This window comes from Aricia agestis, chromosome 18 (genome assembly GCF_905147365.1).
Source record: "Aricia agestis chromosome 18, ilAriAges1.1, whole genome shotgun sequence".
NCBI lineage: Eukaryota > Metazoa > Arthropoda > Insecta > Lepidoptera > Lycaenidae > Aricia > Aricia agestis.
This window is the reverse complement of record NC_056423.1, coordinates 14,445,825-14,468,478: the sequence shown is the minus strand read 5'-3', so window position 1 is coordinate 14,468,478 and position 22,654 is coordinate 14,445,825. Positions and strand designations below refer to the sequence as shown.

Genomic DNA, 22,654 nt, shown 5'->3' with positions numbered 1-22,654 from the left:
CGCTGAGGAAGAGAGATGGTGGCATTCGACCGATCGCTGTCGGCTCAACATACCGGCGCCTCACTGCCAAGATAGCCTGCAGGTCCATAAAATCTCTGTCATCATATTTCCAACCCAAGCAACTTGGTTTCGCCTGCAAAGGTGGCTGTGAGGCAGCCGTTCACTCTTTTCGCACTCATGTTCAAAATTCAAAAAATAGTATATATTTAAAGGTGGATGTTTCAAACGCTTTCAATTCTGTAGACAGGGTCGCCATGTTAACACAGATAAAAACCAAAGCCCCCACCATTTTACCCTTCATGTTACAGTGCTACCGAGATCCCACTAAACTCATTTACCAGAACCACTTAATCCAGTCTGAAGTTGGCTGTCAACAGGGCGACCCTCTAGGTCCAGCAATTTTCAGTCTAGCTATTCACCCGGTCATCGAACTCCTAAATTCCAAATTCAACGTGTGGTATCTAGATGACGGCACCCTTGCCAGCGACGCATCTACAGTTCTTTCGGATTTTCAGACTCTGATTCGCGAATTCAAATTATAGGCCTAGATTTGAACCTGAGGAAGTGTGAACTTTTTGTCCCTGATGATTGTGGGGATAGAGATGAGATAATATCCAGTTTCAAGGCCGTCGCCCCAGAATTATCAGTGATTGAGAAGAGTGCACTTTTTCTCTTGGGTTCACCTGTTCTAGCCGATTCTTTTCCGGACTATATAAATGAAAAAACACGGAATTTTAGTGAAAGTTTAGATCGTCTTCTCCAAATTAACAGTCACATGGCATTTACTCTGATTCGATATTGTTTATTCGTTCCAAAATTTACGTATGCTTTGCGGTGTTGTCAGCTCTGGAAGTTCCCAGAACTTCTCCATAGCTTAGATGACACCCTAAAGCATACGCTTTCCACAATTTTAAACATAAAATTTGATGAACGTTCCTGGACCCAAGCTACACTACCAGTAAGGTTCGGTGGCCTGGGAATACGAAAAACATCGGACACAGCTTTACCGGCGTTCTTGTCCTCGGTCCACGCAAATCGCGCAGTAATAGCCAAAATCTTAGAGCCCTCATCTTGCCCATTCGTCATTCCCTTTGCGGACGAGGCCAAGGATGCCTGGGACATTGCTAGTGCCGGCAGCGAGGTTCCCAAGAACACATCTTCCCAAAGGCTCTGGGACGAGCCCATCTGCGAACTGGTGCGTAATAAACTGTTTAACACGTCTACCAGCGCCGTAGAACGGGCTCGACTTTTGGCCGTGGAGAGGTGGGAGTCGGGAGCTTGGCTGCAGGCACTGCCATCTAAAAACACAGGAACATTGCTGGACCGTAATACATTCCGTCTTGCCACTGCCCTGCGTCTTGGTGTCCCCCATGTCGTCCCCCATCAGTGTGTTTGCGGCGCGCGCGTTGACAGCTATGGTCACCACGGGTTGTGCTGCTCGCGAAGTGCCGGACGCTTTTCACGGCATCACAACCTGAATGACCTCATTCGTCGGGCTCTTGTCACTGCCGGCGTGCCAGCGATACTGGAGCCCTCCGGTTTGGCGCGCGACGATGGCAAGAGACCCGATGGTATGACCCTGGTGCCCTGGAATGTGGGTCGGGCCCTTGTGTGGGACGCTACTTGTGTCGACACACTCGCCTCGTCCCATATTCAGTGTACCTCGAGCTGTGCGGGCGCAGCCGCAAACCAAGCAGAGAACCTCAAGCGGCGCAAATATGAGAACCTCAGCGGAGATCTTATATTTGAACCGTTTGGGGTGGAAACTCTAGGCGCATGGGGTCCGGGGGCACATAAGCTTTTTAGAGGAATATCTAAGAAGCTTGTTGAAGCCACCCGAGACCCCAGAGCTGGGAGCTACCTGGCACAGCGGATAGCAATTGCCATCCAACGTGGCAATGCTGTCAGCTTGCTGGGCACTCTGCCAGATGGGGACGACTTGGGCAAGTTTTTCTTTTTATAGTTTTATATTTAAAGTTTGTATATATAATATATCTGTATATTTTAGATAGTATTTTAGTGTTTACATTTCTATCATATATGGACAATAATATTATGTTAATTGATCTTAAATAAAACCCATTCAATTTAATGTACATATAGATTATATATGTAATAAAGCTTACAAGCGACTCAATATATTGAGATGTTTAGCAGGAGTTTTTTGGGGTGCTGATCCAAAAATTCTCTCAATGTTGTATAAAAGTTTAGTTAGGAGCCACTTTGACTATAGTTGCTTAGCATATATTAATGCTAGCGCTAGTCTTCTAAAAAAGTTAGATATCATTCAAAATCAAGCACTGCGCATTATAACTGGTGCGATGAAATCCACCCCTATAAACTCAATGGAAGTTGAAACTTATATTCCTCCTTTATTCTTGAGACGACTCATGTTAGCTAAGAAATACTTTGTTAAGATGATTGCAATTAAGTCCTCACTTCCTGTAAGAAAACTTAAAGTATCTGAGGAAATAACTAGTTTATTAGATTCTTCTGTAATAACATCACAAATTATTTCTACAAGGATTTTGCCACAGATGCCGACTTTGTTACAGTTGGTTTTAAATATGACAAATGACATTTATTCTAGTGATCTATGGCCAATTTATGACAACTTTGAAGGTTCTCTAGAGAAAAAATATTTGGTAACAAGTAACAACTGGAGACATCTATGGTAAGACCGACTTTCTCAGTTTTATAGAAAAGAAAACAGACTTTTACAAAATCTATACAGATGGGTCGAAAACTATAGATGAGGTTAAATCGGCTTATTATGATGAATTTCTGGATGTTACCAAATGTTTTATAATCAGTAATATGTGTTCTATCTACACAGCCAAATGTTATGCTGTTTATATGGCATTACAATATATAAAAACTTTGTCATATGTAAATAATTTTCTTATAATATCAGATAGTAAAAGTGTGTTAGTAGCTCTAGATAATAGTAATTTAAGTTTCAAAAGTAATTATTTAATTTTTAAGATCAAAAACATTCTACATGAATTAGTCAGTAATAACATTAATATTGAATTTCTATGGGTTCCCTCCCACAGAGGAATTGCTGGAAATGAGAGGGCGGATACAGCCTCTAGAGGACCACCAGATGAGGATCATAAGGACATCATAAAAGTGCCATTTACAGACCTCTTTTTGACTGTCAAAGATGAAATGTTTGAGCTATGGAAAAGAATCTGGAATATAGTAAAGGTTAATAAGGGTAAATGGTACAGTAACACAAAGAAAGATTTTTCAATCCCATGGTATTACACTGTACAGTTTGAATCAAGAAAATTCACATCAGTAATAACAAGGATGAGATTTGGACATTGCTTGGTCCCCTCCCACCTCCATAAATTAAGAATTTTAGATGATGCAAAATGCCCCAAATGCTTAGAAAATGATGCTGACCTCAAACATATAATCTTTGATTGCAAAGCACTAGGTCTGGACAGAATTTTACTCTGCTCTGAAATAGATAAAATTTGTAAAGATGAAGATATAAGTGTACCCCGCCGCCCAGAAGATTTACTGTCTAATTACAATTTCTTCAAATGTTTATACCGTTATATATGCTCAACGATGGAAAAAGTTTAAAAATAATTGTAAATAGGTACCGTAGTGTTTTGTTTTTTTTTTTTTTTTGTAAATAGTGCTTAGTGTGAACATTGAAAGAAAGAAAGAAAGAAAAATAAATTTATTTGGTATTTAGCATCTTACAAAAATAATTCTTAACTACTAATACTATCCTATGTAATACCAAATTGGTTCCCATTCAGCAATGTTGCGAACGGATCCGCAACGCTGATTTTCAATGGACACCTTACTTTTACTTAAAAACATAAAAATTATAAAAATCCTTACTAATCATAATGTAACAAAATATTATTGTATTTAAAGCTACTTTAAAAAATAAGTATGTATATAAGTTTATAATAAAACAACTCTTGAAGGCATTGGTGACATTAACATAATTATAAAAGTTATCTAAGTACAGTATACAGCATCTTAGGTATAATATTTTGGTTATTTATTAATAATAATAATAATTAATAATAATAATAATAATAATAACATTGGTGAGAGCCTGTGGTGAGAACCAACATAGAAGAAAGACATTCCTTTTTTTTAATTTTAATCTGTTGTATTTTGTATTATTATTGTATTTTTTTTGGAGCAAAGGACTCGTTTCCAGCTCCCAATAAATAAAAAAAAAAAAAAAAGACATAGCGCCTTTTTTGACAGCATTGACAAGTGACATTCTAGTTGTTCATGGTTTTTCGCTCCCAAATGTTTCGCGTGCTTGTGTATTATTGTTTGTGTTTATCTTTTGAAACGTGTTTTGCAAAGTGAAATAACTTATCAAACATGCCAAAGATAAGTTCTCGTACTGCAAAGCTTATGGCATGTGCTTTGGGAAAAAACTGGGATAATGACAATAAAACTGAAGGTAAGGACATCTTCAATTTGTTTACTTTGTGAAACTTTCGCTGTATTCATTTTTATCGTCATATTTACGAACAATGTTAGAATTACATACATACAGCTCACGCCACAGGAGAGGTAGGCAGAGACTATGGATTGCCACTGTTAGAACTTTGCTACTTAAATACAAATGTTTAAATGTGTGACTCGACACGTCCTATGCATAACTCACTAAGTGCCAATTGACGAGTTATACGATTGTTTCATTTTCGTAATCTGTGGCCTCGGTTTTATAGGATAGACTATTAAAATAATATTTATTTTTCATTTTAAGCCGCATTTATAATAGCATAAATGTGCATCTTATAATAGTGAGAGCCGCAAATCTAGCTATTTGGTAGACCCGTATTTATGCGCGGGGATAGAGCGAGGAAGAGAGGTGCGGGCGGGAGGGGATCTACCTGTTAGTCAGTTATACCGCGGCGAGTGTAGTGCACAGGCGTAGCGTGTGTTCGTTAGCGAATACGTTGTAATAAGTTGATTTAAAATGAGCTCTGAACGAATGCGCTTTAAAGAAAATTTAAAAAAGGCTTGTGAACGAAAAGAAATGTCGCATAGTGCAAGTTACCACCACGGAACCACGAAAGCAGGTTTTTATTGACTTAAATATTTTAGTTTGTGTTAGTGATTAATTTATTTATTTACATGTCCGTAGCTTAATTCATTTAATGAAGGATTTGTTAATTCTTTGTGGTAATAATAAAATGTGTTTTAATAATTATTTTAATTAGTTGTCAAAACCCAGCGCAAAAGTGTTTAACTTCCGCAGTTAGATCCTTTTGCTTTGGACTTTTAATAATGGATTTTAACTATGTGGTACTTATGTATTTATGCGTTGAATTGACGATTTAAAACTATAATCTAACTACCACTATACGAAATATGCGTTGGGTTGACCGTTCATAACTTAAATCTAACTACCACTACATGAAATATGCGTTGGATTAGTCAAAAATATTTATTTATATCTGCCAATTGCAGAGTTTTTTGAGGGATACGTAATTACATTGAACTCTTTAAGTACCACTACTTCTATCTTATATTGCTTTATATGTATAATAAATTATCAGCTGTAAAGTATTTTTTTTTTTTACAAAAGTATAATATGATTTTTATAATTAATTCTTTTTTACGTTTTCTATTTTCAGAATCACCTGTACCATATTTTACCGAAGAAGAAAGGACGTACTGGGAAAACAATAATAATATTCTTGAAAGTAGTGATTCCGAGGATTACACAGTACAGGAAAATGAAAACCAAGCTCTTAATGATAATATCTCGACTGAAGATCCTATAACAAATACTTATAACGAGCAACAAATACATACTAAATTGGCTACTAATAGAGACCAGAATCTAATTCTAAATGATTCTACAATAATTGTTAACTACGACCCATTACTATCCTCAAATACTGGTCCAGATTCATGTATTGTCGCTTTAAATAATTTAGACTCTTTCTTGCAATCACCAGTGATGTCATCAAATAATGCCCCAACTTCGTCTATTGCATCTTTACTAGATATAAATGGAATAAATTCTATTCCACCTTCGCCTTTAGATAACGGTACTCCCGGTACTTCTTTATTGTCAATACAAAGCCCTCCGTCTATAACAAGCACTCCCAGATCAAGAATTAATAATAACGTAAACAAGAAAGATAAAGGACCCCCAACTTCGTCTATTGCATCTTTACTAGATATAGATGGAATAAATTCTATTCCACCTTCGCCTTTAGATAACGGTACTCCCGGTACTTCTTTATTGTCAATACAAAGCCCTCCGTCTGTAGCAAGCACTACCAGATCAAGAATTAATAATAACGAAAACAAGAAAGATAAAGGACGAGGTCGTAGAGTCCACAAGGATCAGTGGAAAGATGTCAAAAGAAAACTGAATAGAAATACTGGTAAATGTTACTTCAGTAGAGATGGTACTGAGAGACCAGGTAGAATTATAAAAGCGTTTTGTAATAAATGTAAATTCCACTGTCCGCAAAAGTTTACTGATGAGTTAAGGAAAAAAATATTTGATAGCTTTTGGAGCATCGGTAATAATGTGAGACAGTGGGATTTTATTTCCAAATATTGTAAGAAAATTAACAAGCATAGAAGAACTACAGAACTTCCATCCCGGAGACAGTACACAATCACTTATAGTTTACCCATTGTAGGTTCTCCTGTCGATCCAGTACCTGTGTGCAAAGTCATGTTTTTGAACACGTTAGGCATTGGCGCTGGTATGGTTACAACGGCTTTGAAAAAAATTGAAGATAGTGGTGGTATTATAACAGCTGATGCCAGAGGTGGGCGTAATAATCGCCAATTAGTGATAGATGCTGAAATGATCAAGAGCGTGTGTGATCACGTTAACAATTTTCAACCAGTAGAATCGCACTACGTTCGCAGCCGTACTTCCAAACTGTATTTGGATGAATCACTGTCTTACAGCCGTATGTTTCTTTTATACAAAGAGTGGGTTGTTGACAACAGCTTATACTATAGCAATCCAGCCAAAACTTTACGTCAATATAGGGACATCGTGAATACTAATTTCAACTTAGGTTTTCATGCCCCACGCAAAGATCAGTGTGATGTATGCCACGTCTACAAAAATTTACCAAAACCTGTTCCAGAAACTGAATTCAAAACGTATACTGACCATATAAGAAATAAGGAAATAGCCCGAGAGTTAAAAAATAAATATAAAGAGTTATCCGTTAGAGATAGTGATAAAACACTTACTACTACTTATGATTTTCAAAAAATTCATGGGATACCACATGGACAAGCCAGTATTTTATATTATAAGAGAAAATTGTCAGTTTACAATCTTACTTTTTACAGCCTTGGTAAAAAAGAGGGAACATGTTATGTTTGGGATGAGACGACTGCAAAAAAAGGCGCAACAGAAGTGTCAAGTTGTGTTTATAACTACATTATAGAACATAATCAAAAAGGGATTATAAATTTCAATTTTTTTAGTGATAATTGCGGAGGTCAGAATAGAAACCGGATCGTATTCTTAGCTTATTTGTATGCAGCAAAACATTTTAATGTAACCATCACCCATACTTTTTTGGAGCGTGGACATACCCAAAACGAAGGGGACTCAGTTCACGCTCTCATCGAAAGATTTGCTAAGAACAAAATGATATATAGTCCAGATGACTGGTATAATATGATTCGATGGGCCAAACAAGATGATAAACCATATCATGTTATTGAAATGCAGAATCCCGATTTTTTAGATTTTAAACAGTTTTTGTCTGGCGCTAATTGGGTCATTAATGCCAAAGGTGAAAAAATGATGTGGTCACAAATTCGACAGCTTCAAGTTTTACCAAATGAGACTGATAGGATTTATTATAAGACTGATTTTTGTAGCCATGAATATGATTGTATTATTTTGTACACCCATCGCCAACTGAACACTAGACGTCGCCGAAAAGAAATCGTTGCTGACGGTGAACAGTGTTCAATATCTAAAGCTTATTTCCACAAGTTTTCAGTACCTAAGAATAAATTTCAGGACTTGAAATATTTGTGTGATCATCAAATAATACCCGTTAAATACCATAATTTCTATCAAAGTTTGGTTCCTGGAGGCGATGATGAAGCTGAATTAAATGAAGACTGATACTGATAGTATGATATTTAGTTTTATCAAAGCCTTATTAATAATAGTTAAAATGCTGTGATACAGTAGTGATTATCTGATATCTTTAGATGATATCTTATTTTTAGTGAGGGAGCCTTAGAACATTTTTTTTTGTGATTACTAACAAGCTAATTTTTTGTGAGTAGCTTAAAAAATCAGCTGGTAAGGGTTCCGTTTTAGGGTACAGAGTCAACCAAGTTTTGTTGATTACAGAACCCTAAAACGGAACCCTAACCAGCTGATTTTTTGTACATTGATAGGTTAATAGCTATATAATTTAAGAGTAACCTTGTCCTACAAATAAAACAATCCATATTTTAGGACCATCAAGTCAAAGTATGAAATCCTTTCTATGTCTGTTAGCTACCACTCTCGAGATTTTTCGAAAATAAAAATGTTCGTCTTATCAAAATGTAGCTACTCACAAAAAAATAGCTTGTTAGTAATCACAAAAAATTTTGTTCTATGGCTCCCGTACTATTAATTTTTCAAAGTTCAAATAGCTCTAAGTCAGATAGAAATTATACACTTTAGGCATAAGATTTTTGATACAATAAAACAAAGTTATTAGATATTATAGGCTTGTAATAACATTTTTAGAATTACTTTTTTGTTTTGTTTTCTTTTGGAAAATAAAGTACAATACCACTCAGTTGTTTTATTGATATTATTAGTAGTAAATGTAAGCACTTAAAGGTAAAAAATACAAATAATTTAGTTTTTCTATTGATGTATTCCCAAGTATAACCCATAATGTGCCACTTACTAAAATACGGTTAGAGTTAAGTTACAGTGCATAACCATCTATCAGGCAGTAATTATTATTTTTGTAAATGTTTTTCCCATGTATAACTACGTATGTGGCACATTCACAAAAAAATGGCGCCTGGATTCCAGAGTAAAACTCTTTAAGTGCTGTATTTTATAATCCGAAAGAAATTTAAATAAATTGAAAGAAATTTAAAGAAATTTAAGTAAGTCGACTGGAGACTTATCTTTGTTTACCTAATTATTTTTTGACTGACTCAAGTCATAATTCGATACACTGTACCTACCTCTTTTAGAACATCAATAAAAATAATCAGGTGTAGGTAAAATACATTAAGAGTCCAAGATCTGTCAGTAAGTTAGTCTGATTCTACTTTCGCTCCGTAAGGGACATTTCTGTGGTGAAGCAGTAAGAAACCCACAAAGGTTCCATCAGTTTTGTATAATAATTAACACGCTGTGATCGCCAACTCGCCTGCTAAGTGTGGCGGTTACGGCAAATCCCCCTATGATGTAGATCCTTGGGTATGCCTTTGTCCAGCAGTGAACGTCTACAGGCTGAGATGATAATTATTTATTTTTATTGCTTCAGATGACAGTAATGGCAGTGATGAAGATCCCTTCTCAGGTACAGATTCTATTGCGGACCCTGTTTACATACCTGACACTTCTACTTCGCATTATTCGGACAGTGATGAACATAGTGTTAACGATAGAGCTGGTCGTCCAGAGAACCCCATCTCTGAGAATAATAAGGCTCACCATTCGCAGATCGAAGAGAATCACCTTCCTCAGAATGTAGAGGTCCAGGAGCCTGTAAATGTAGATGAACAGGGGCAAGAAATTTGTTTAACAAGGAAACGTAAACGGAGACCGGGTTCCTGGAAAAGAAATAAACAAAAACTGTTAAGACTTCAAGGGAAAGAGCATTTGTCACAAAAAGGAAATGTAGTCAGAGGAAAATCAGTACAGCAAGTACAGTGTAATTGCCATTATAAATGTGGTAAAAAGATTTCTTTGATTGAAAGGCAGAAAATATTTAATGATTATTTAAGCCTTCCCGATGAAAGATCTAGATGGAGCTTTATCAGCAGTTGTGTTACTAAACATGAACCAAAAAGGCGTTACATACGGACTCAAACTGTTACTAACGAACACAGCAATGGCGATAATAATATTTTAAGAAAAAAAATTACTTGCGTGTACACACTAACATTGTCTGGAAATAAGCATCAAGTATGCAAAAAATTTTTTTTGGCCACGTTAGATATTTCAGGGAAAAAAGTCCAAACAGCGATGAGAAAGGCAGATTCAAGTGGTGTTGTGGAGGAAGATAAAAGGGGGAAAAACCCAGCACCAAACCGTATATCTGATGACAGAAAAGAGGCAGTTAGAAACCATATCAAATCTATACCTGTAACCGATTCACATTATTGTAGAAGTAGTAGCAAGCGAAAATACCTACCCTCTGGCTTAAGTGAGATGCGATTATACCAGGACTATGTTGAATTCTGCAAGGAACATGAAATACAACCAGTAAGCTCCTCCTATTACATACATATTTTTAACAATGAGTTTAATTACGGATTCCATCGACCAAAGAAAGACATGTGCGACTATTGCACCCAGTACGGAAATAAACCTGAAAATGAGCAACTAAAAGCTAAAGCTGAATATGATCTGCATCTAACACGCAAACAAGAAGCCCGTGAACATAAAAAAAATGATAAGAAACATGCCAAAAATGATGTAACATTCCATGCGTACACAATGGACATGGAAAAGATACTACTGACACCACATTTAGAAGTTGGGCAACTTTATTATAAAAGAAAACTAAAAACTTATAATTTCACAGTATATAATCTAGCAGACAAGCAAGCCATAAACTATATGTGGCACGAAGCAAATGGCACAAAAGGCGCATCCGAGGTTGCAACATGTCTTTGGAATTTACTTACCAAACTAGATCCTGCAGTGATTGAAGTTACGTTCTATTCAGATACTGCAGCAGGACAAAACCGCAATTCCATAATATCAGCAATGTTTTTGCGAGCTGTTCGAGAATTACCATTGCACACAATTAACCAGAAATTCATGGAATCGGGGCACTCCGATATGGAGTGTGATAGTGTCCATTCCACGATAGAAGGCCGAGCTAAACATTTAAGCATTTTTATACCTGAAGGATGGTACACAGTCGCAAGAACAGCCAAAATCGATCCACCAAAATATGAAGTCAACGAGATGCATTATTCACAGTTTTTGGATTTCAAATCGTACAGTCAAAAACAAATAATAAATAAAAATAAAGCCGACAATGGAGAAGTAATGAGATGGCTGGATGTGAAGTGGCTGCAATATCGTAAAAATGACAACACAGCTATATATTATAAGACGCAATTAAGCCAACCTGAGTTCAAAAAACTAACAATCCGAAGAACTGTTAGAAAAGTTCATGCAGCGACTGATGAAGTCCTACCCCTTTACAATAACCAGTTACTAATTGAGAAAAAAAAACTTCAAGATCTACAACAGCTCTGCATGAATGGAACAATTCCATCTGCGTATCATGATTTTTACATGAATAGTTTAAAGTCTTCTGAGATAATATGTCTAAATACTGAGGATGGTGATGAAGACTGAGAGAATAATTTTTTTATTTGATTGATTAAAAAGAGCTTTTAGATTAAAAATTTGTCAAAATATCTGATCTTTATATTTTATACCTATTGTACACCACTTATTATTATTTCAATAAGTGGTGGTGAACGGAATACGGTAAAAGAAACATACTGTATGGGGGTGCTCCCCCATACCATAGCTTATCTTACCTTATCTTGTCTTACCTTACCTTACCTTATTTTACCTTACCTTACCTTACCTTGACTTACCTTACCTTACCTTACCTTAATTTTCTCTTCTAAGTGAACTGTAGTTCTTTGAGAAATAAATTCTTTAAACCGAAACGAAAAAATTATTGTTTCATCAGACAATAACAACGAAATAAATTTGCTATCTCTCTTCACAAATATTGCACTTTCATACCAGATTTGTAAATATTTTTCGTTGTGAATACATAGTAAGAAGCTTAGATTCGTTCACTTTTCTGAAGTGTGTAATACTTTATTTTTTGTAAATATGTGGTGAAGAGAGCTAACCAAAATATTCTCAATAACTTGAAAATTAATGTATGAGCTCACATAAATCAAAGTTCAATAATTTTAATACATACATGTTTACGTTCTCTCAAAATTTTGTGAGAATCGGCATATAAATGGAGGAGATAGAACAAAAACAAATTTTTAGTAGGTACTTAATTATTTCAATTGTCTTTATCTTTGATTCATTTAGGTGTGGAATAGCTCACTTCACTACTAAGGCGACGATTTGTTGAAATTTTGATTCACTCGTATGTGCTCTGTGTATGTGCCTCTACAATTTTTGTCTCTTTAATAACACTTTTAACTTTAATTAACTACTTTCTTTCCGAAAAACAACCACAAACACCTGCTAGTTGACGCCATATTGTAAATAAAACGCACCTAGCGCCGCAGCGGTGCGCGCTGAACTACTTCAATTAGACGGCGGCTTTTGAATCAGCTGTAGTGTTGAACGTTTTAAGAGACTAAAATATTCAATATAAAAGCTATACGTGTGATTAAATGGCGTTGTTCAGTCAAAGGGCTAGCTGTTTGATTGAACGGCTATTTAAACCAGTCGGCTGCGACATATATACCGACGCGCTCAGAAAACTTCGATAGCGCGATGCAGGAATATTAGGCGAACTATGGTTACCGCCACATCACTCCCCCCCCCCCCCCGGGATGACCGGAGGTCGAATCTTGAAGTCTTGTCGCTTGAGTCGCCAGTGCCAGTGAGTTCCAATGAGTCGGAACTGTTGCAGCGAGTCCCAGTGAGTCGGAACTGTAAGCTGCTGCACGGGATCCAGTAAGTCGTATAGCTGCCGTGCGGGGCCGATGCTACGTGCTGACCAGGACAGATGTGCTCTGCTTGCTGATCGGTCGGTATAGTGAGAAAGACCGATGATGCCGATGCGGAGTCGCCCAGGCCACGGTACGTTGCGGCTAGTAGAGGAGATAACCTCCTGACGCGCCAGCCAGCATCGCCTCGAGATGAGGCGATGCTGGCTGGCGCGGTGCGGAGGGGTGGGGAGTGATGATGATAATAATAATAATAATAATAATAATCATTTATTCACTTGATGTGGTTTTACAAAGATGGTTTAATCATTGGTACGTACCTACACATCATACCATTACATTGGTGTGTGAATATTGTCACCGTAATAATTATATTTTTTGTTTAACTAAATGTCTAATATGCGTTACAAATTACATTTTTATTTCTTCTTATAATTAATCATTTTGGGTTTATTACATGATAGATAATTATTATTGTCAGCACTTACTTTAAATAATGTCAAAAAATAAATAAATCCAAATAGCAAATATAATTCATTGTCAATAACATAAAATAAAAAATTTAATTATTAAAATTCCTACTTAAAAATAAATAATCATATTATGTTAATATATTAAATTTAGATTAAAAATTTAAAAAATCCAATAAATTTATGTATAAAATGTTTAGTAAGTACTCAATATAGTTATTGTGAATTTAAAAAGTCTGTAACAGAGTAATAACATTTGTCTATCTGTAAAGTATAGACAACTAGTGTCAAACTTAAAAAGTTAGATTGTCAAGTCTCTAGTCTGTGGTTGTCCTCCTATTGTAATTACATTTAGTATGTACACAGATTAAAGCTTTTCATCTTGCCAGCCGCTTACTTATTTTCCTAATAACTATTAAACTACTTAACATGGTGTCAGAATAAGTATATAACGTGACAAAGAAAAGGAATTTAAGTGAGAAAGTTGTAAAATGGCTACGAACGATACCGTATCCGGAATAAAGCCGCCTGCCAGCCTACAAATTGACTCAGACAAATCGACGTCATGGAAAAAGTGGTTACAACAGTTCGAATGGTATGCAATTGCTATTCAACTCGATAAAAAACCAGCCGAAGTCCAGGCAGCTACATTTATGGCAGTAATAGGCCCAGACGCGATCGAAATCTACAACAGCTTCAATCTTAGCGACGCAAATAAAAATAACCTCAAAATTATAAAAGAAAGGTTTGGGGAATATTTCACACCTAAAACAAATATATCATTCGAGAGATACATATTTTTCAAGATCGAACAAAACGAAGATGAACACTTTAACGAATTTTTAACCAGAATATAAACTCAAGCAAGCAAATGTGAGTTTGACAATTTACTCGACGAAATGCTAAAAGACAAAATAGTATTTGGAATTAGATCAAATCAGATAAGAGAGAAATTGTTGACAGAAGACAAACTAAACTTGACAAAAGCTATAGCAATATGTAAAACTTGTGAAGAAGCAACAAAACAACTGGACGAGTTCGAAGGTAAAAATAAAGTCTTATCACTGAAAAACAAAAGTCTCAGAAATAAACAAAACGAATATTTTGACTGCAAAAGATGCGGTACAAACCATAAAAGCAGAGAATGCCCAGCTTTTAATAAACCATGTGCAAAATGCAATAAAAATGGACATTTTGCCAAGATGTGCCGTACACAAAAAAAATATCAGATTAAACAGAAAAATAGAGTGAATGCAGTAGAAGAAAGCTCAATTAGTTCTGAAGATGAGGTATACATATCAGCTATAAATGCTGGCGGAAATAAAGACTGGACAGAAAAGATACAAGTTGGTAATGTGCAATTTACAGCCAAACTAGATACAGGAGCACAATGCAATGTGTTACCGAGACACTTGATAGACAAAATAAAGGCAAAGCTAAAACCAAGCCGCACAAAAAATTTAATAAGCTACACTGAAGATAGACTGGCAGTTTTGGGTGAAGCGGAGCTATTGTGTACAATCAAAAATGAAGAAAGTAACATTACATTCAAAGTAGTACAAGAAAAAGTTACACCAATTCTAGGACTAGATACCTGTGAAAAATTGGAATTAATCGCTAGAGTCAAAACATTGAAGGAAAGTGAATGCGAAGATGATGTGTTCAACGGTTTAGGCTGTTATAAAGATTATGAGTATGATATTGATCTTATAGAGAACCCAAAACTCGCAATCATACCACCAAGACGTATTCCACATGCCATAAGAGATGAGGTGAAGCAAGAACTCGACAGAATGGTGAAGTTAGATGTCATAAAGCCACAGAAGGAGCCTACTCCTGCGGTGAGTCCTATTGTAATTGTCAGACAAAAAGGCAAATTAAGAATCTGTATAGACCCATCTGATATAAACAAAAACATTCTGAGACGTCACTTCCCACTTACTACTATAGAAGAAATTTCAGCTGATATTAAAGGTTCTAAGTTCTTTGCATTATTAGATTGTACAAAAGGATTCTGGCAAATAAAACTTTCCGAAAGAACACAAAAAATACTAACTTTTGCTACGCCATGGGGAAGATATTCTTACAAAAGACTCCCTTTTGGAGTGTCCTCAGCACCTGAAATATTTCAAGAAATATTAACTAATTTGCTCAGTAAATTCAAAAATGTCAGAGTGTCCATCGATGATATATTTATTCATTCAAAATCCAGAGAAGAACTCAACAAAACTGTTTGTGAAGTCATAAAAACATTGAAAACAGCAGGTTTCAAACTGAATAAAGATAAGTGCATTTTTGAATCACAAAGAATTAAATTTTTAGGGCACATTGTTTCAGAAAATGGACTAGAAGCAGACCCTGAAAAAGTAAAAGCCATTCAAGAAATAAAAACACCAACAAATAAAACTGAGCTACAGAGACTACTAGGGATGATTACGTATCTAAACAAATTTATTCAAAATATGTCAGAATTGACGGATCCATTAAGAGATTTGCTACACAAGAATACAATCTTCACATGGGAAGCCCATCAAGAAGAAGCTCTGAACAAAATAAAACATGTTTTACAGAGTCCTCCAGTATTGAAACTATATGATGTTAACAAACCAGTAACACTAACTGTAGATGCAAGTTCAAGAAACCTTGGAGCAGCACTTCTTCAAGAAGGACAACCAATAGCCTATGGTGCAAGAGCGCTGACTAAAACAGAACAGAATTATCCACAGATTGAGAAAGAAGCACTTGCTATACTGTTCGGATGTAAGAAGTTTCATGAATATGTTTACGGCAAAGAACTGACAGTGGAATCAGACCATAAGCCACTTGAGACAATCTTTAAAAAAAATATACAATCTGCTCCAGCGAGACTGCAACGCATAATATTCAATCTTGCACCATACTCGCCAAAGGTTATATTTAAAAAAGGAACAGAAATACCCTTAGCAGATCTCCTCAGTCGAGATTGCGATACATCTAATCTGAAATATAAACAAGAAGACAATTTGAAAATTGCAGTTATACTACCTATGTCATTAAACGCTAAAGAAGAGTTAATTACAGCTACTAAGGAAGATCCACACTTACAGTTACTTCTAAAAACAATAATACAAGGATTCCCAGAAAAAGTCAATGATCTGCCTACCGAACTACGACATTATTTTAACTTTAAAGAAGACTTAAGCTATCTCAACGGAATAATCTTCAAAGGAAATAAAATAATAGTACCAAAATCACAGATTGCTAAAATGTTAAAGAATATTCATCAAGGACATCTAGGTATAAATAGCTGTTTAAGAAGAGCACGGCAATTTCTTTACTGGAAAGGACAATATGACGATGTCATAAGACTAGTTAAAACCTGCTCTGTCTGTGAACAAACTCAGAGAGATAACATTAAAGATATAGTACTAATCAAAAAGATCCCTACACTTCCATGGCAAATAGTTGCATCAGATTTATTTGAGTTAAAAGGAAAAACTTACCTAGTAATCTGTGACAGTTACTCTGGATTCTTAGATTTTCATCAGCTAAAAGGTCAGTCATCATATGAAGTAATTGAACAACTAAAAAGATGGTTTGCTGTGCATGGAGTGCCAGAAGAGCTACAAACTGATAATGGAACACAATACTTGTCTCAAGAGTTCAAGATCTTTCAAAGAGAATGGAGATTTAATCATGTCACATCTAGTCCACATCACCATCAAGGCAATGGGCTCGCTGAAAAGGCAGTTCAAACAGCCAAGAATATGCTAAGAAAATGCAGCATTGACAAGTCGGATGTTCAACTAGCTTTATTAAACTGGAGAAATACACCAAGAAATGATATTTTAGGTTCACCAAACCAACGATTATACAGCAGAATTACTAGATCTCCAATACCCACCCTTGACAAAAATTTAAAACCAAAAATAATACAAGGAGTTACAGCCGAACTGAAACGACTAAGAGAGGAACAAACCCGATACAGTAATAAGCATACCAAACAGCCAGATACTATAGAAGTTAATGACAAAGTCCGACATAAAGTCTCTCATCGTCACTGGAAAGGGGCCACTGTGGTGAGTAAGCCTGAAGGTCTACCAAGATCTGTAATCATTGAAACAGACAAAGGACAAATACTAAGAAGAAATTTAAGCCACCTGCATAAGACACAAGCAGACATACCCAGCAACAGAGTAGTAATACCTGAAACCGTCCATGCTGATGAACCAGCTTTACAACAGGCCCCAGCACAAGAACAATTACCACCAATTACTAGCTCACCCCCAGCATCAACAAATTCTATAATGAATAACCCTGATCATACAAATAATTCAAATTTGCCTCAACCAGTGACTGCACCAAGAACGTCAAGATTTGGTAGAATCATCAAGCCAATAAATAAACTTAATATTTAATTATAATCATAGCACCTAAGTTTATAATTACTATTCATATGTTATTATTTCACTATGTAAGATAACATAACTTGTGCTGTGCAAGTTATTCTATTATTATTATTACTATGTTAGTATAATATTATTTTATTATAATACTAGCACATAAGTTTATAATTACTAGTTCATTATGTAAGATACATATGGTATCTAGTTGGGCTGTGCAATTTATTCTATTATTACTGTTACTATGTTAGTAAACTAATTATAATTTTTGTCTGCATAGAAAGGGAGATGTAAAGTATAGACAACTAGTGTCAAACTTAAAAAGTTAGATTGTCAAGTATCTAGTCTGTGGTTGTCCTCCTATTGTAATTACATTTAGTATGTACACAGATTAAAGCTTTTCATCTTGCCTAACCGCTTACTTATTTTCCTAATAACTATTAAACTACTTAACACTATCAAATATTCCTTTAAAAGTTTTTTGAATTGTCCAATTTGTAAAAGTTTTATTTGCTCCGGTATTTTATTGAATATTTGAATTGCCATGCAGAATATACTTCTGTGCATTAATTCGGTATTGGCCTTAATACTTCTTAATCTATTATTGTGTCTTCGATTCCGTGGAATAGAAGCAAAGGTCTCAAATAATTCAGGATTATTTTTAACAAAAACCGCGATTTCGTAAATATATAAGGATGGAACTGTAAGGATTTTAAATTTCTTAAACCATGGTAAGCAACTATCTATCGTTTTCAATTTGAACATGGATCTGATGCACCGCTTTTGAGCTTTAAATACTAAATCACGTTGTACGGAATTGCCCCAGTGTATAATTCCGTAACGTAGATGTGACTCGGCCAAACCGTGATACGCTGTAATCAAAGCATCTGTGTTTATAATTGATGAAAGTCGAGAGAGTGCGTACGCGGATTTACTAATTTTTTTACATAAATTATCTATTTGTGTTTTCCAATTAATTTTACTGTCAATAAATAAGCCTAAGAATTTTGTATTAGTCACTTCTTTAATGTCAATGTTATTATAATTTATTCTTAATGTTAAAGGTGATAATTTTTGGCAGAATTGTATTATATTAGTTTTATTTAAATTAATTTTTAAATTATTGTTAGTCATCCATTCTATAATTAATTTTAATGTCATATTTATATCATATTCATATTGGTTTCTATCATTACATTCTATTATAACAGTGCTATCATCCGCAAAAAGGGACATATTTTTCTTTATAGCAAATGGCAAATCATTAATGTAGATAATAAATAATAAAGGACCCAACACACTACCTTGCGGTACGCCATACCTAACTGATCGCTTCTTGGAAAATACCTTTTCTTCAGTCTTTGTATGATTTCTATGATGAAGGAGGCGTGTTCTGTCGAGGGTCACCAATGTGGAATATGTGCGTGGAGGCCACAAAGGAAGATCTTCCGACCGAGCGAGGTGTTATGCTCGGTCAGGCCGGAGCCCACGTGATACATTTCAGCTGTCGTATACCGACGCGCTCAGAAAACTTTGATAGCGCGATGCAGGAATGTTAGGCGAATTGTGGGTACCGCCACAGTAACTTTCAGATGTTCAGACGATGATAATGTGGACCCACTGCAAAAGGGCGTGGAAAAAAGGCAGATGGAGGACGAACAGCTAATTCTTACTGATACTCGTAACAATGAAGGCGCACCTCCAGCTAGCAGTTCGGAACCACCGCCGGAACCAGCACCTTTAGACCCTTTTTTAGACTTTAAAAAAGAGAGATATATTGATAATGAAACTCATACTAGTTTAAGTGAAAATGTATTTGCAGCGGAACTGTATTCATGTATGAAAAAGAAACTAAAAGGATCCAAGAGACCGGTTAAAATAATGCTCCAAAATTTCGGAAATTCTGTTTAACGTTGCACTTTTTATCTCTAAAGGCGGTATATCTACGTCAGAAGTAAATTCGAAACATGCCTTCCACATCCAAAAACTTTATGCAAATGATACTCAAATATTGATGGCTCCACAGGTTTGACAGAAGAAGCTTTCAAGATGTTAGCGATTAAAAGAAATGGAGAATCAGAAAATATGATTTGCGCATTGATCGCCGATGAAATGGCAATAAGACAGCAATCATGTTTCAATAAAAAGACGAGGCAAGATGAAGGTCTCGTTGATATAGGGATAGAACTCTAACATGAATACCAAGGCATCAGAGGCATATGTATTTTTACTTGTCTCGCTGAACTAGCCTTAGAACCCAAGCAGCAAATGGACGTGCTATAATGGTCGAGAGCACGTTCTTGTTTTCGCTTTAAATTCTATAAAAGTTCTTAAAACAGTCGAGTAAAAGTGCTGTAAACGTTTACTCGACGCGAAAAAGGCGCAAATTATTCAGACTAAAGTCCTATTAAAGTGGAATAAGCGCTGAGTAAGCAACAAAAAGATGCTGTAAGATTTGAGTAAAGGTGGTAGAAAACACTAAGAGTGTTTTAAGAGCAACCAAAATGCGTATATAGGATATTTAGTGCAATAAACGCAATTGATTTGCTGTTATACAGATAAATTGTGCTATAATAGCAGACGAATTGCTTTTATTCTCCTTTTTAGTTCTGTAACAGCGAATAGAATGCTTTTACTCGACGAATAAGTGCTGTAAAGAGTGCGAGATTGTGTGCTTATACATACTATAAATTTGAATTGTGACGTAAAACGTAAGTAGCGCTAGTTTAAACTTGTACATCTCAAAGGTAATTAATACTTATTATAATTTTCATAATGTTTTTGAGAAATCAATATGTGATTATTTTTACTGCAGTTCGTGTAGCTACTCCAAAACATCATGCGCATCAAGCTTTATTGATAAACCCAAAGGCAATTTTTACATAAACATTCATGCGCTGCCTATTTTCTTAAATTTGAAGACTAATTTATATAATTAAATATACTTAAAATATATTTTTTACTGCCATTTGTCCATATTGATAATCTAGTTGCAGTTACAGCTAACTTATTCCATTAAAAGTCGAGTAAGAGTGCTCGTCACCACATTTATAGCACAAGGTGTCGCCATGATAACAGGATTTAGGGTTCGCTTCGTAAGAGACCAATTTAAAACCCAATTTCATTATGATTATTTTTCTTTAAAGGAACATCTTATTTTATAAAATAATGCCAGACTTCTTGGATGTTGATACCTTTCTTAACAAAGATGATTTAAAACAACTTGACCAATTGAGATGGCCTTGGAAGAAAACTCATTTTATATTATCAGATAAATGTAACGGATGTGGCCTTAGTACAAACGATGACTCAAACCGAAGAAGGTTTCACTTTGTTTTACCTGACAATAAAATAAAGCATTTACTAAATACCTGTTCCTTTTGGTGTCGAGGTTGTGCTTACTTTGCTGTTTATGATCATTTTACGAATGATGAGTGTTATTATTGTAACTAAATATTTTTACAACCCTAAGGTGAGTGTACGAACTTTACTCAGGGCGTTCGCGTGATCATGGTGGCCAGCTCGGCTCATGTCATGCTGTTTTCGAAGAGGAATTCGGGCTTTGAGTAGAGGTCAAGTTACGTTGAACACTGGATTTTCTTTTTGGCTTTAGCAGTCGGGTTATTTTTATATGGGTTCTATTTACTTAAATAGATAGACACAACCACAACACTACGAAATGTGTTAATAGATTATACCTCGTCTGTGAGCACTTTTATACTCGGGAAAGTCCCTAAAACTTATCTGCAGTTGCCCTTCTCGCTTGCATGCTCGAATTGTTGTCGGGGTCCCAAACCTCGAAATAAGAAAAGTAATTTTGAACTTAAATTGTATTAATATAAAGTTGTTTCTTTGAGGTACCGTAATAGTTTACAGTAAGGCTGGAATTAAAAAATACTGCTCTTTTAGTAATGACATTTTGTTGATACTATGTCTTCGCAAGTAGTAATCTATAGGTATCGGCACGTACCTTTAGCGCTGAGCTAAATGTGGAGGGGATAGCTGCGCATGGGTACAGTCGCGCACGCAATACAATATTATAATTACGCGCGCCAACAACCGCCCGCTCCCGAGCTCGCTCTCCGCGGCGATTACACTGGGGCTTGGACTTTTACTTGGTAAGATGAATTGTCTAGGCCTATTTAAATGTCAAATAATAAGTTTTTTAGGGTTTTTGGATTTTTAGGGTTGTAGGGTTCCAGGAACTTTCGTTCAATGTAAAATTCACGCAAACGAAATCGTGGGCAACAGCTAGTATAATATATTATTGATTTGTGCAATAAAGAGTTTTCATACATTCAATCACTCATTCATATTTACTGTTAAAAGTCACTCACTAGTAAAGTTAACAAAAAACCAACAATAAAAAACGAACTCAAACTTAACAAAAAATAATAACAATGAATGGCAATAACAATAAACTTTCGAACGCGATTGTACATTAAGGGCCAACGCTAAAACTCGCGCGGGCGCACGCTCGCGTGTGGATAAATAAATAAATAGTATGGGCAGCGTCGTCGCCCGCGTCCGCGCTCCGTCGCACTCGCCTGCGCTGCCCATACTATTTTTTGTTTGTACACACGCGAGCGTGCGCCCGCGCGAGCTTTAGCGTTGGTCCTCAGAAGTCCGCGGAGCGTCGTAAGAGGGCGGGGGACGGAGTACGACTGGCTAGCCAATCAGCGCTTCGCACGCGCACCCTTCGTCCCTCTAGCCCCCTGAGAGACCTTATTTTTTACTTAGTGCGCAATAACTGTCAGCGCTAAAGATACGTGCCGATACCTATACAAGCCAGTTTTATTCATTTGTGAAGTGATGATGATGACATGATGGCTTCATGACGTGCGTTGTGACATTAGTTTTGTTTATTTTGAATATTGTGATGTGCGTGTAATTTTTTTAGCCAACAGAGTAAACTTTAATTTCAGTGCTATGTCATTTAAAATT

At 35.9% G+C, this 22,654-nt stretch overlaps 1 protein-coding gene and 1 long non-coding RNA gene across 4 annotated transcripts; both read left to right on the top strand.

Annotated features, from left to right (window-relative positions):
• Positions 1-617: 617 nt before the first annotated feature.
• On the top strand, positions 618-22,531 carry LOC121736103. The gene is made up of 3 exons (XR_006036972.1): positions 618-628; positions 6,780-6,791; positions 22,370-22,531. It is a non-coding gene; the product is annotated as an uncharacterized LOC121736103 (long non-coding RNA).
• Positions 14,193-17,365, top strand: LOC121736085 (uncharacterized protein K02A2.6-like). Of its 3 annotated transcripts, none has more exons than XM_042127145.1 (2): positions 14,193-15,169; positions 15,666-17,365. In XM_042127145.1, the coding sequence occupies exons 1-2, from the start codon at positions 14,228-14,230 to the stop codon at positions 15,675-15,677; spliced, it is 954 nt and encodes a 317-aa protein (XP_041983079.1). In that variant the 5' UTR covers positions 14,193-14,227; the 3' UTR covers positions 15,678-17,365. The 3 variants fall into 3 exon arrangements, with proteins under 3 accessions (XP_041983079.1, XP_041983078.1, XP_041983077.1); XM_042127144.1 differs by having other exon boundaries at positions 15,651-17,365; XM_042127143.1 differs by having other exon boundaries at positions 14,193-17,239; positions 17,275-17,365.
• Positions 22,532-22,654: the final 123 nt, after the last annotated feature.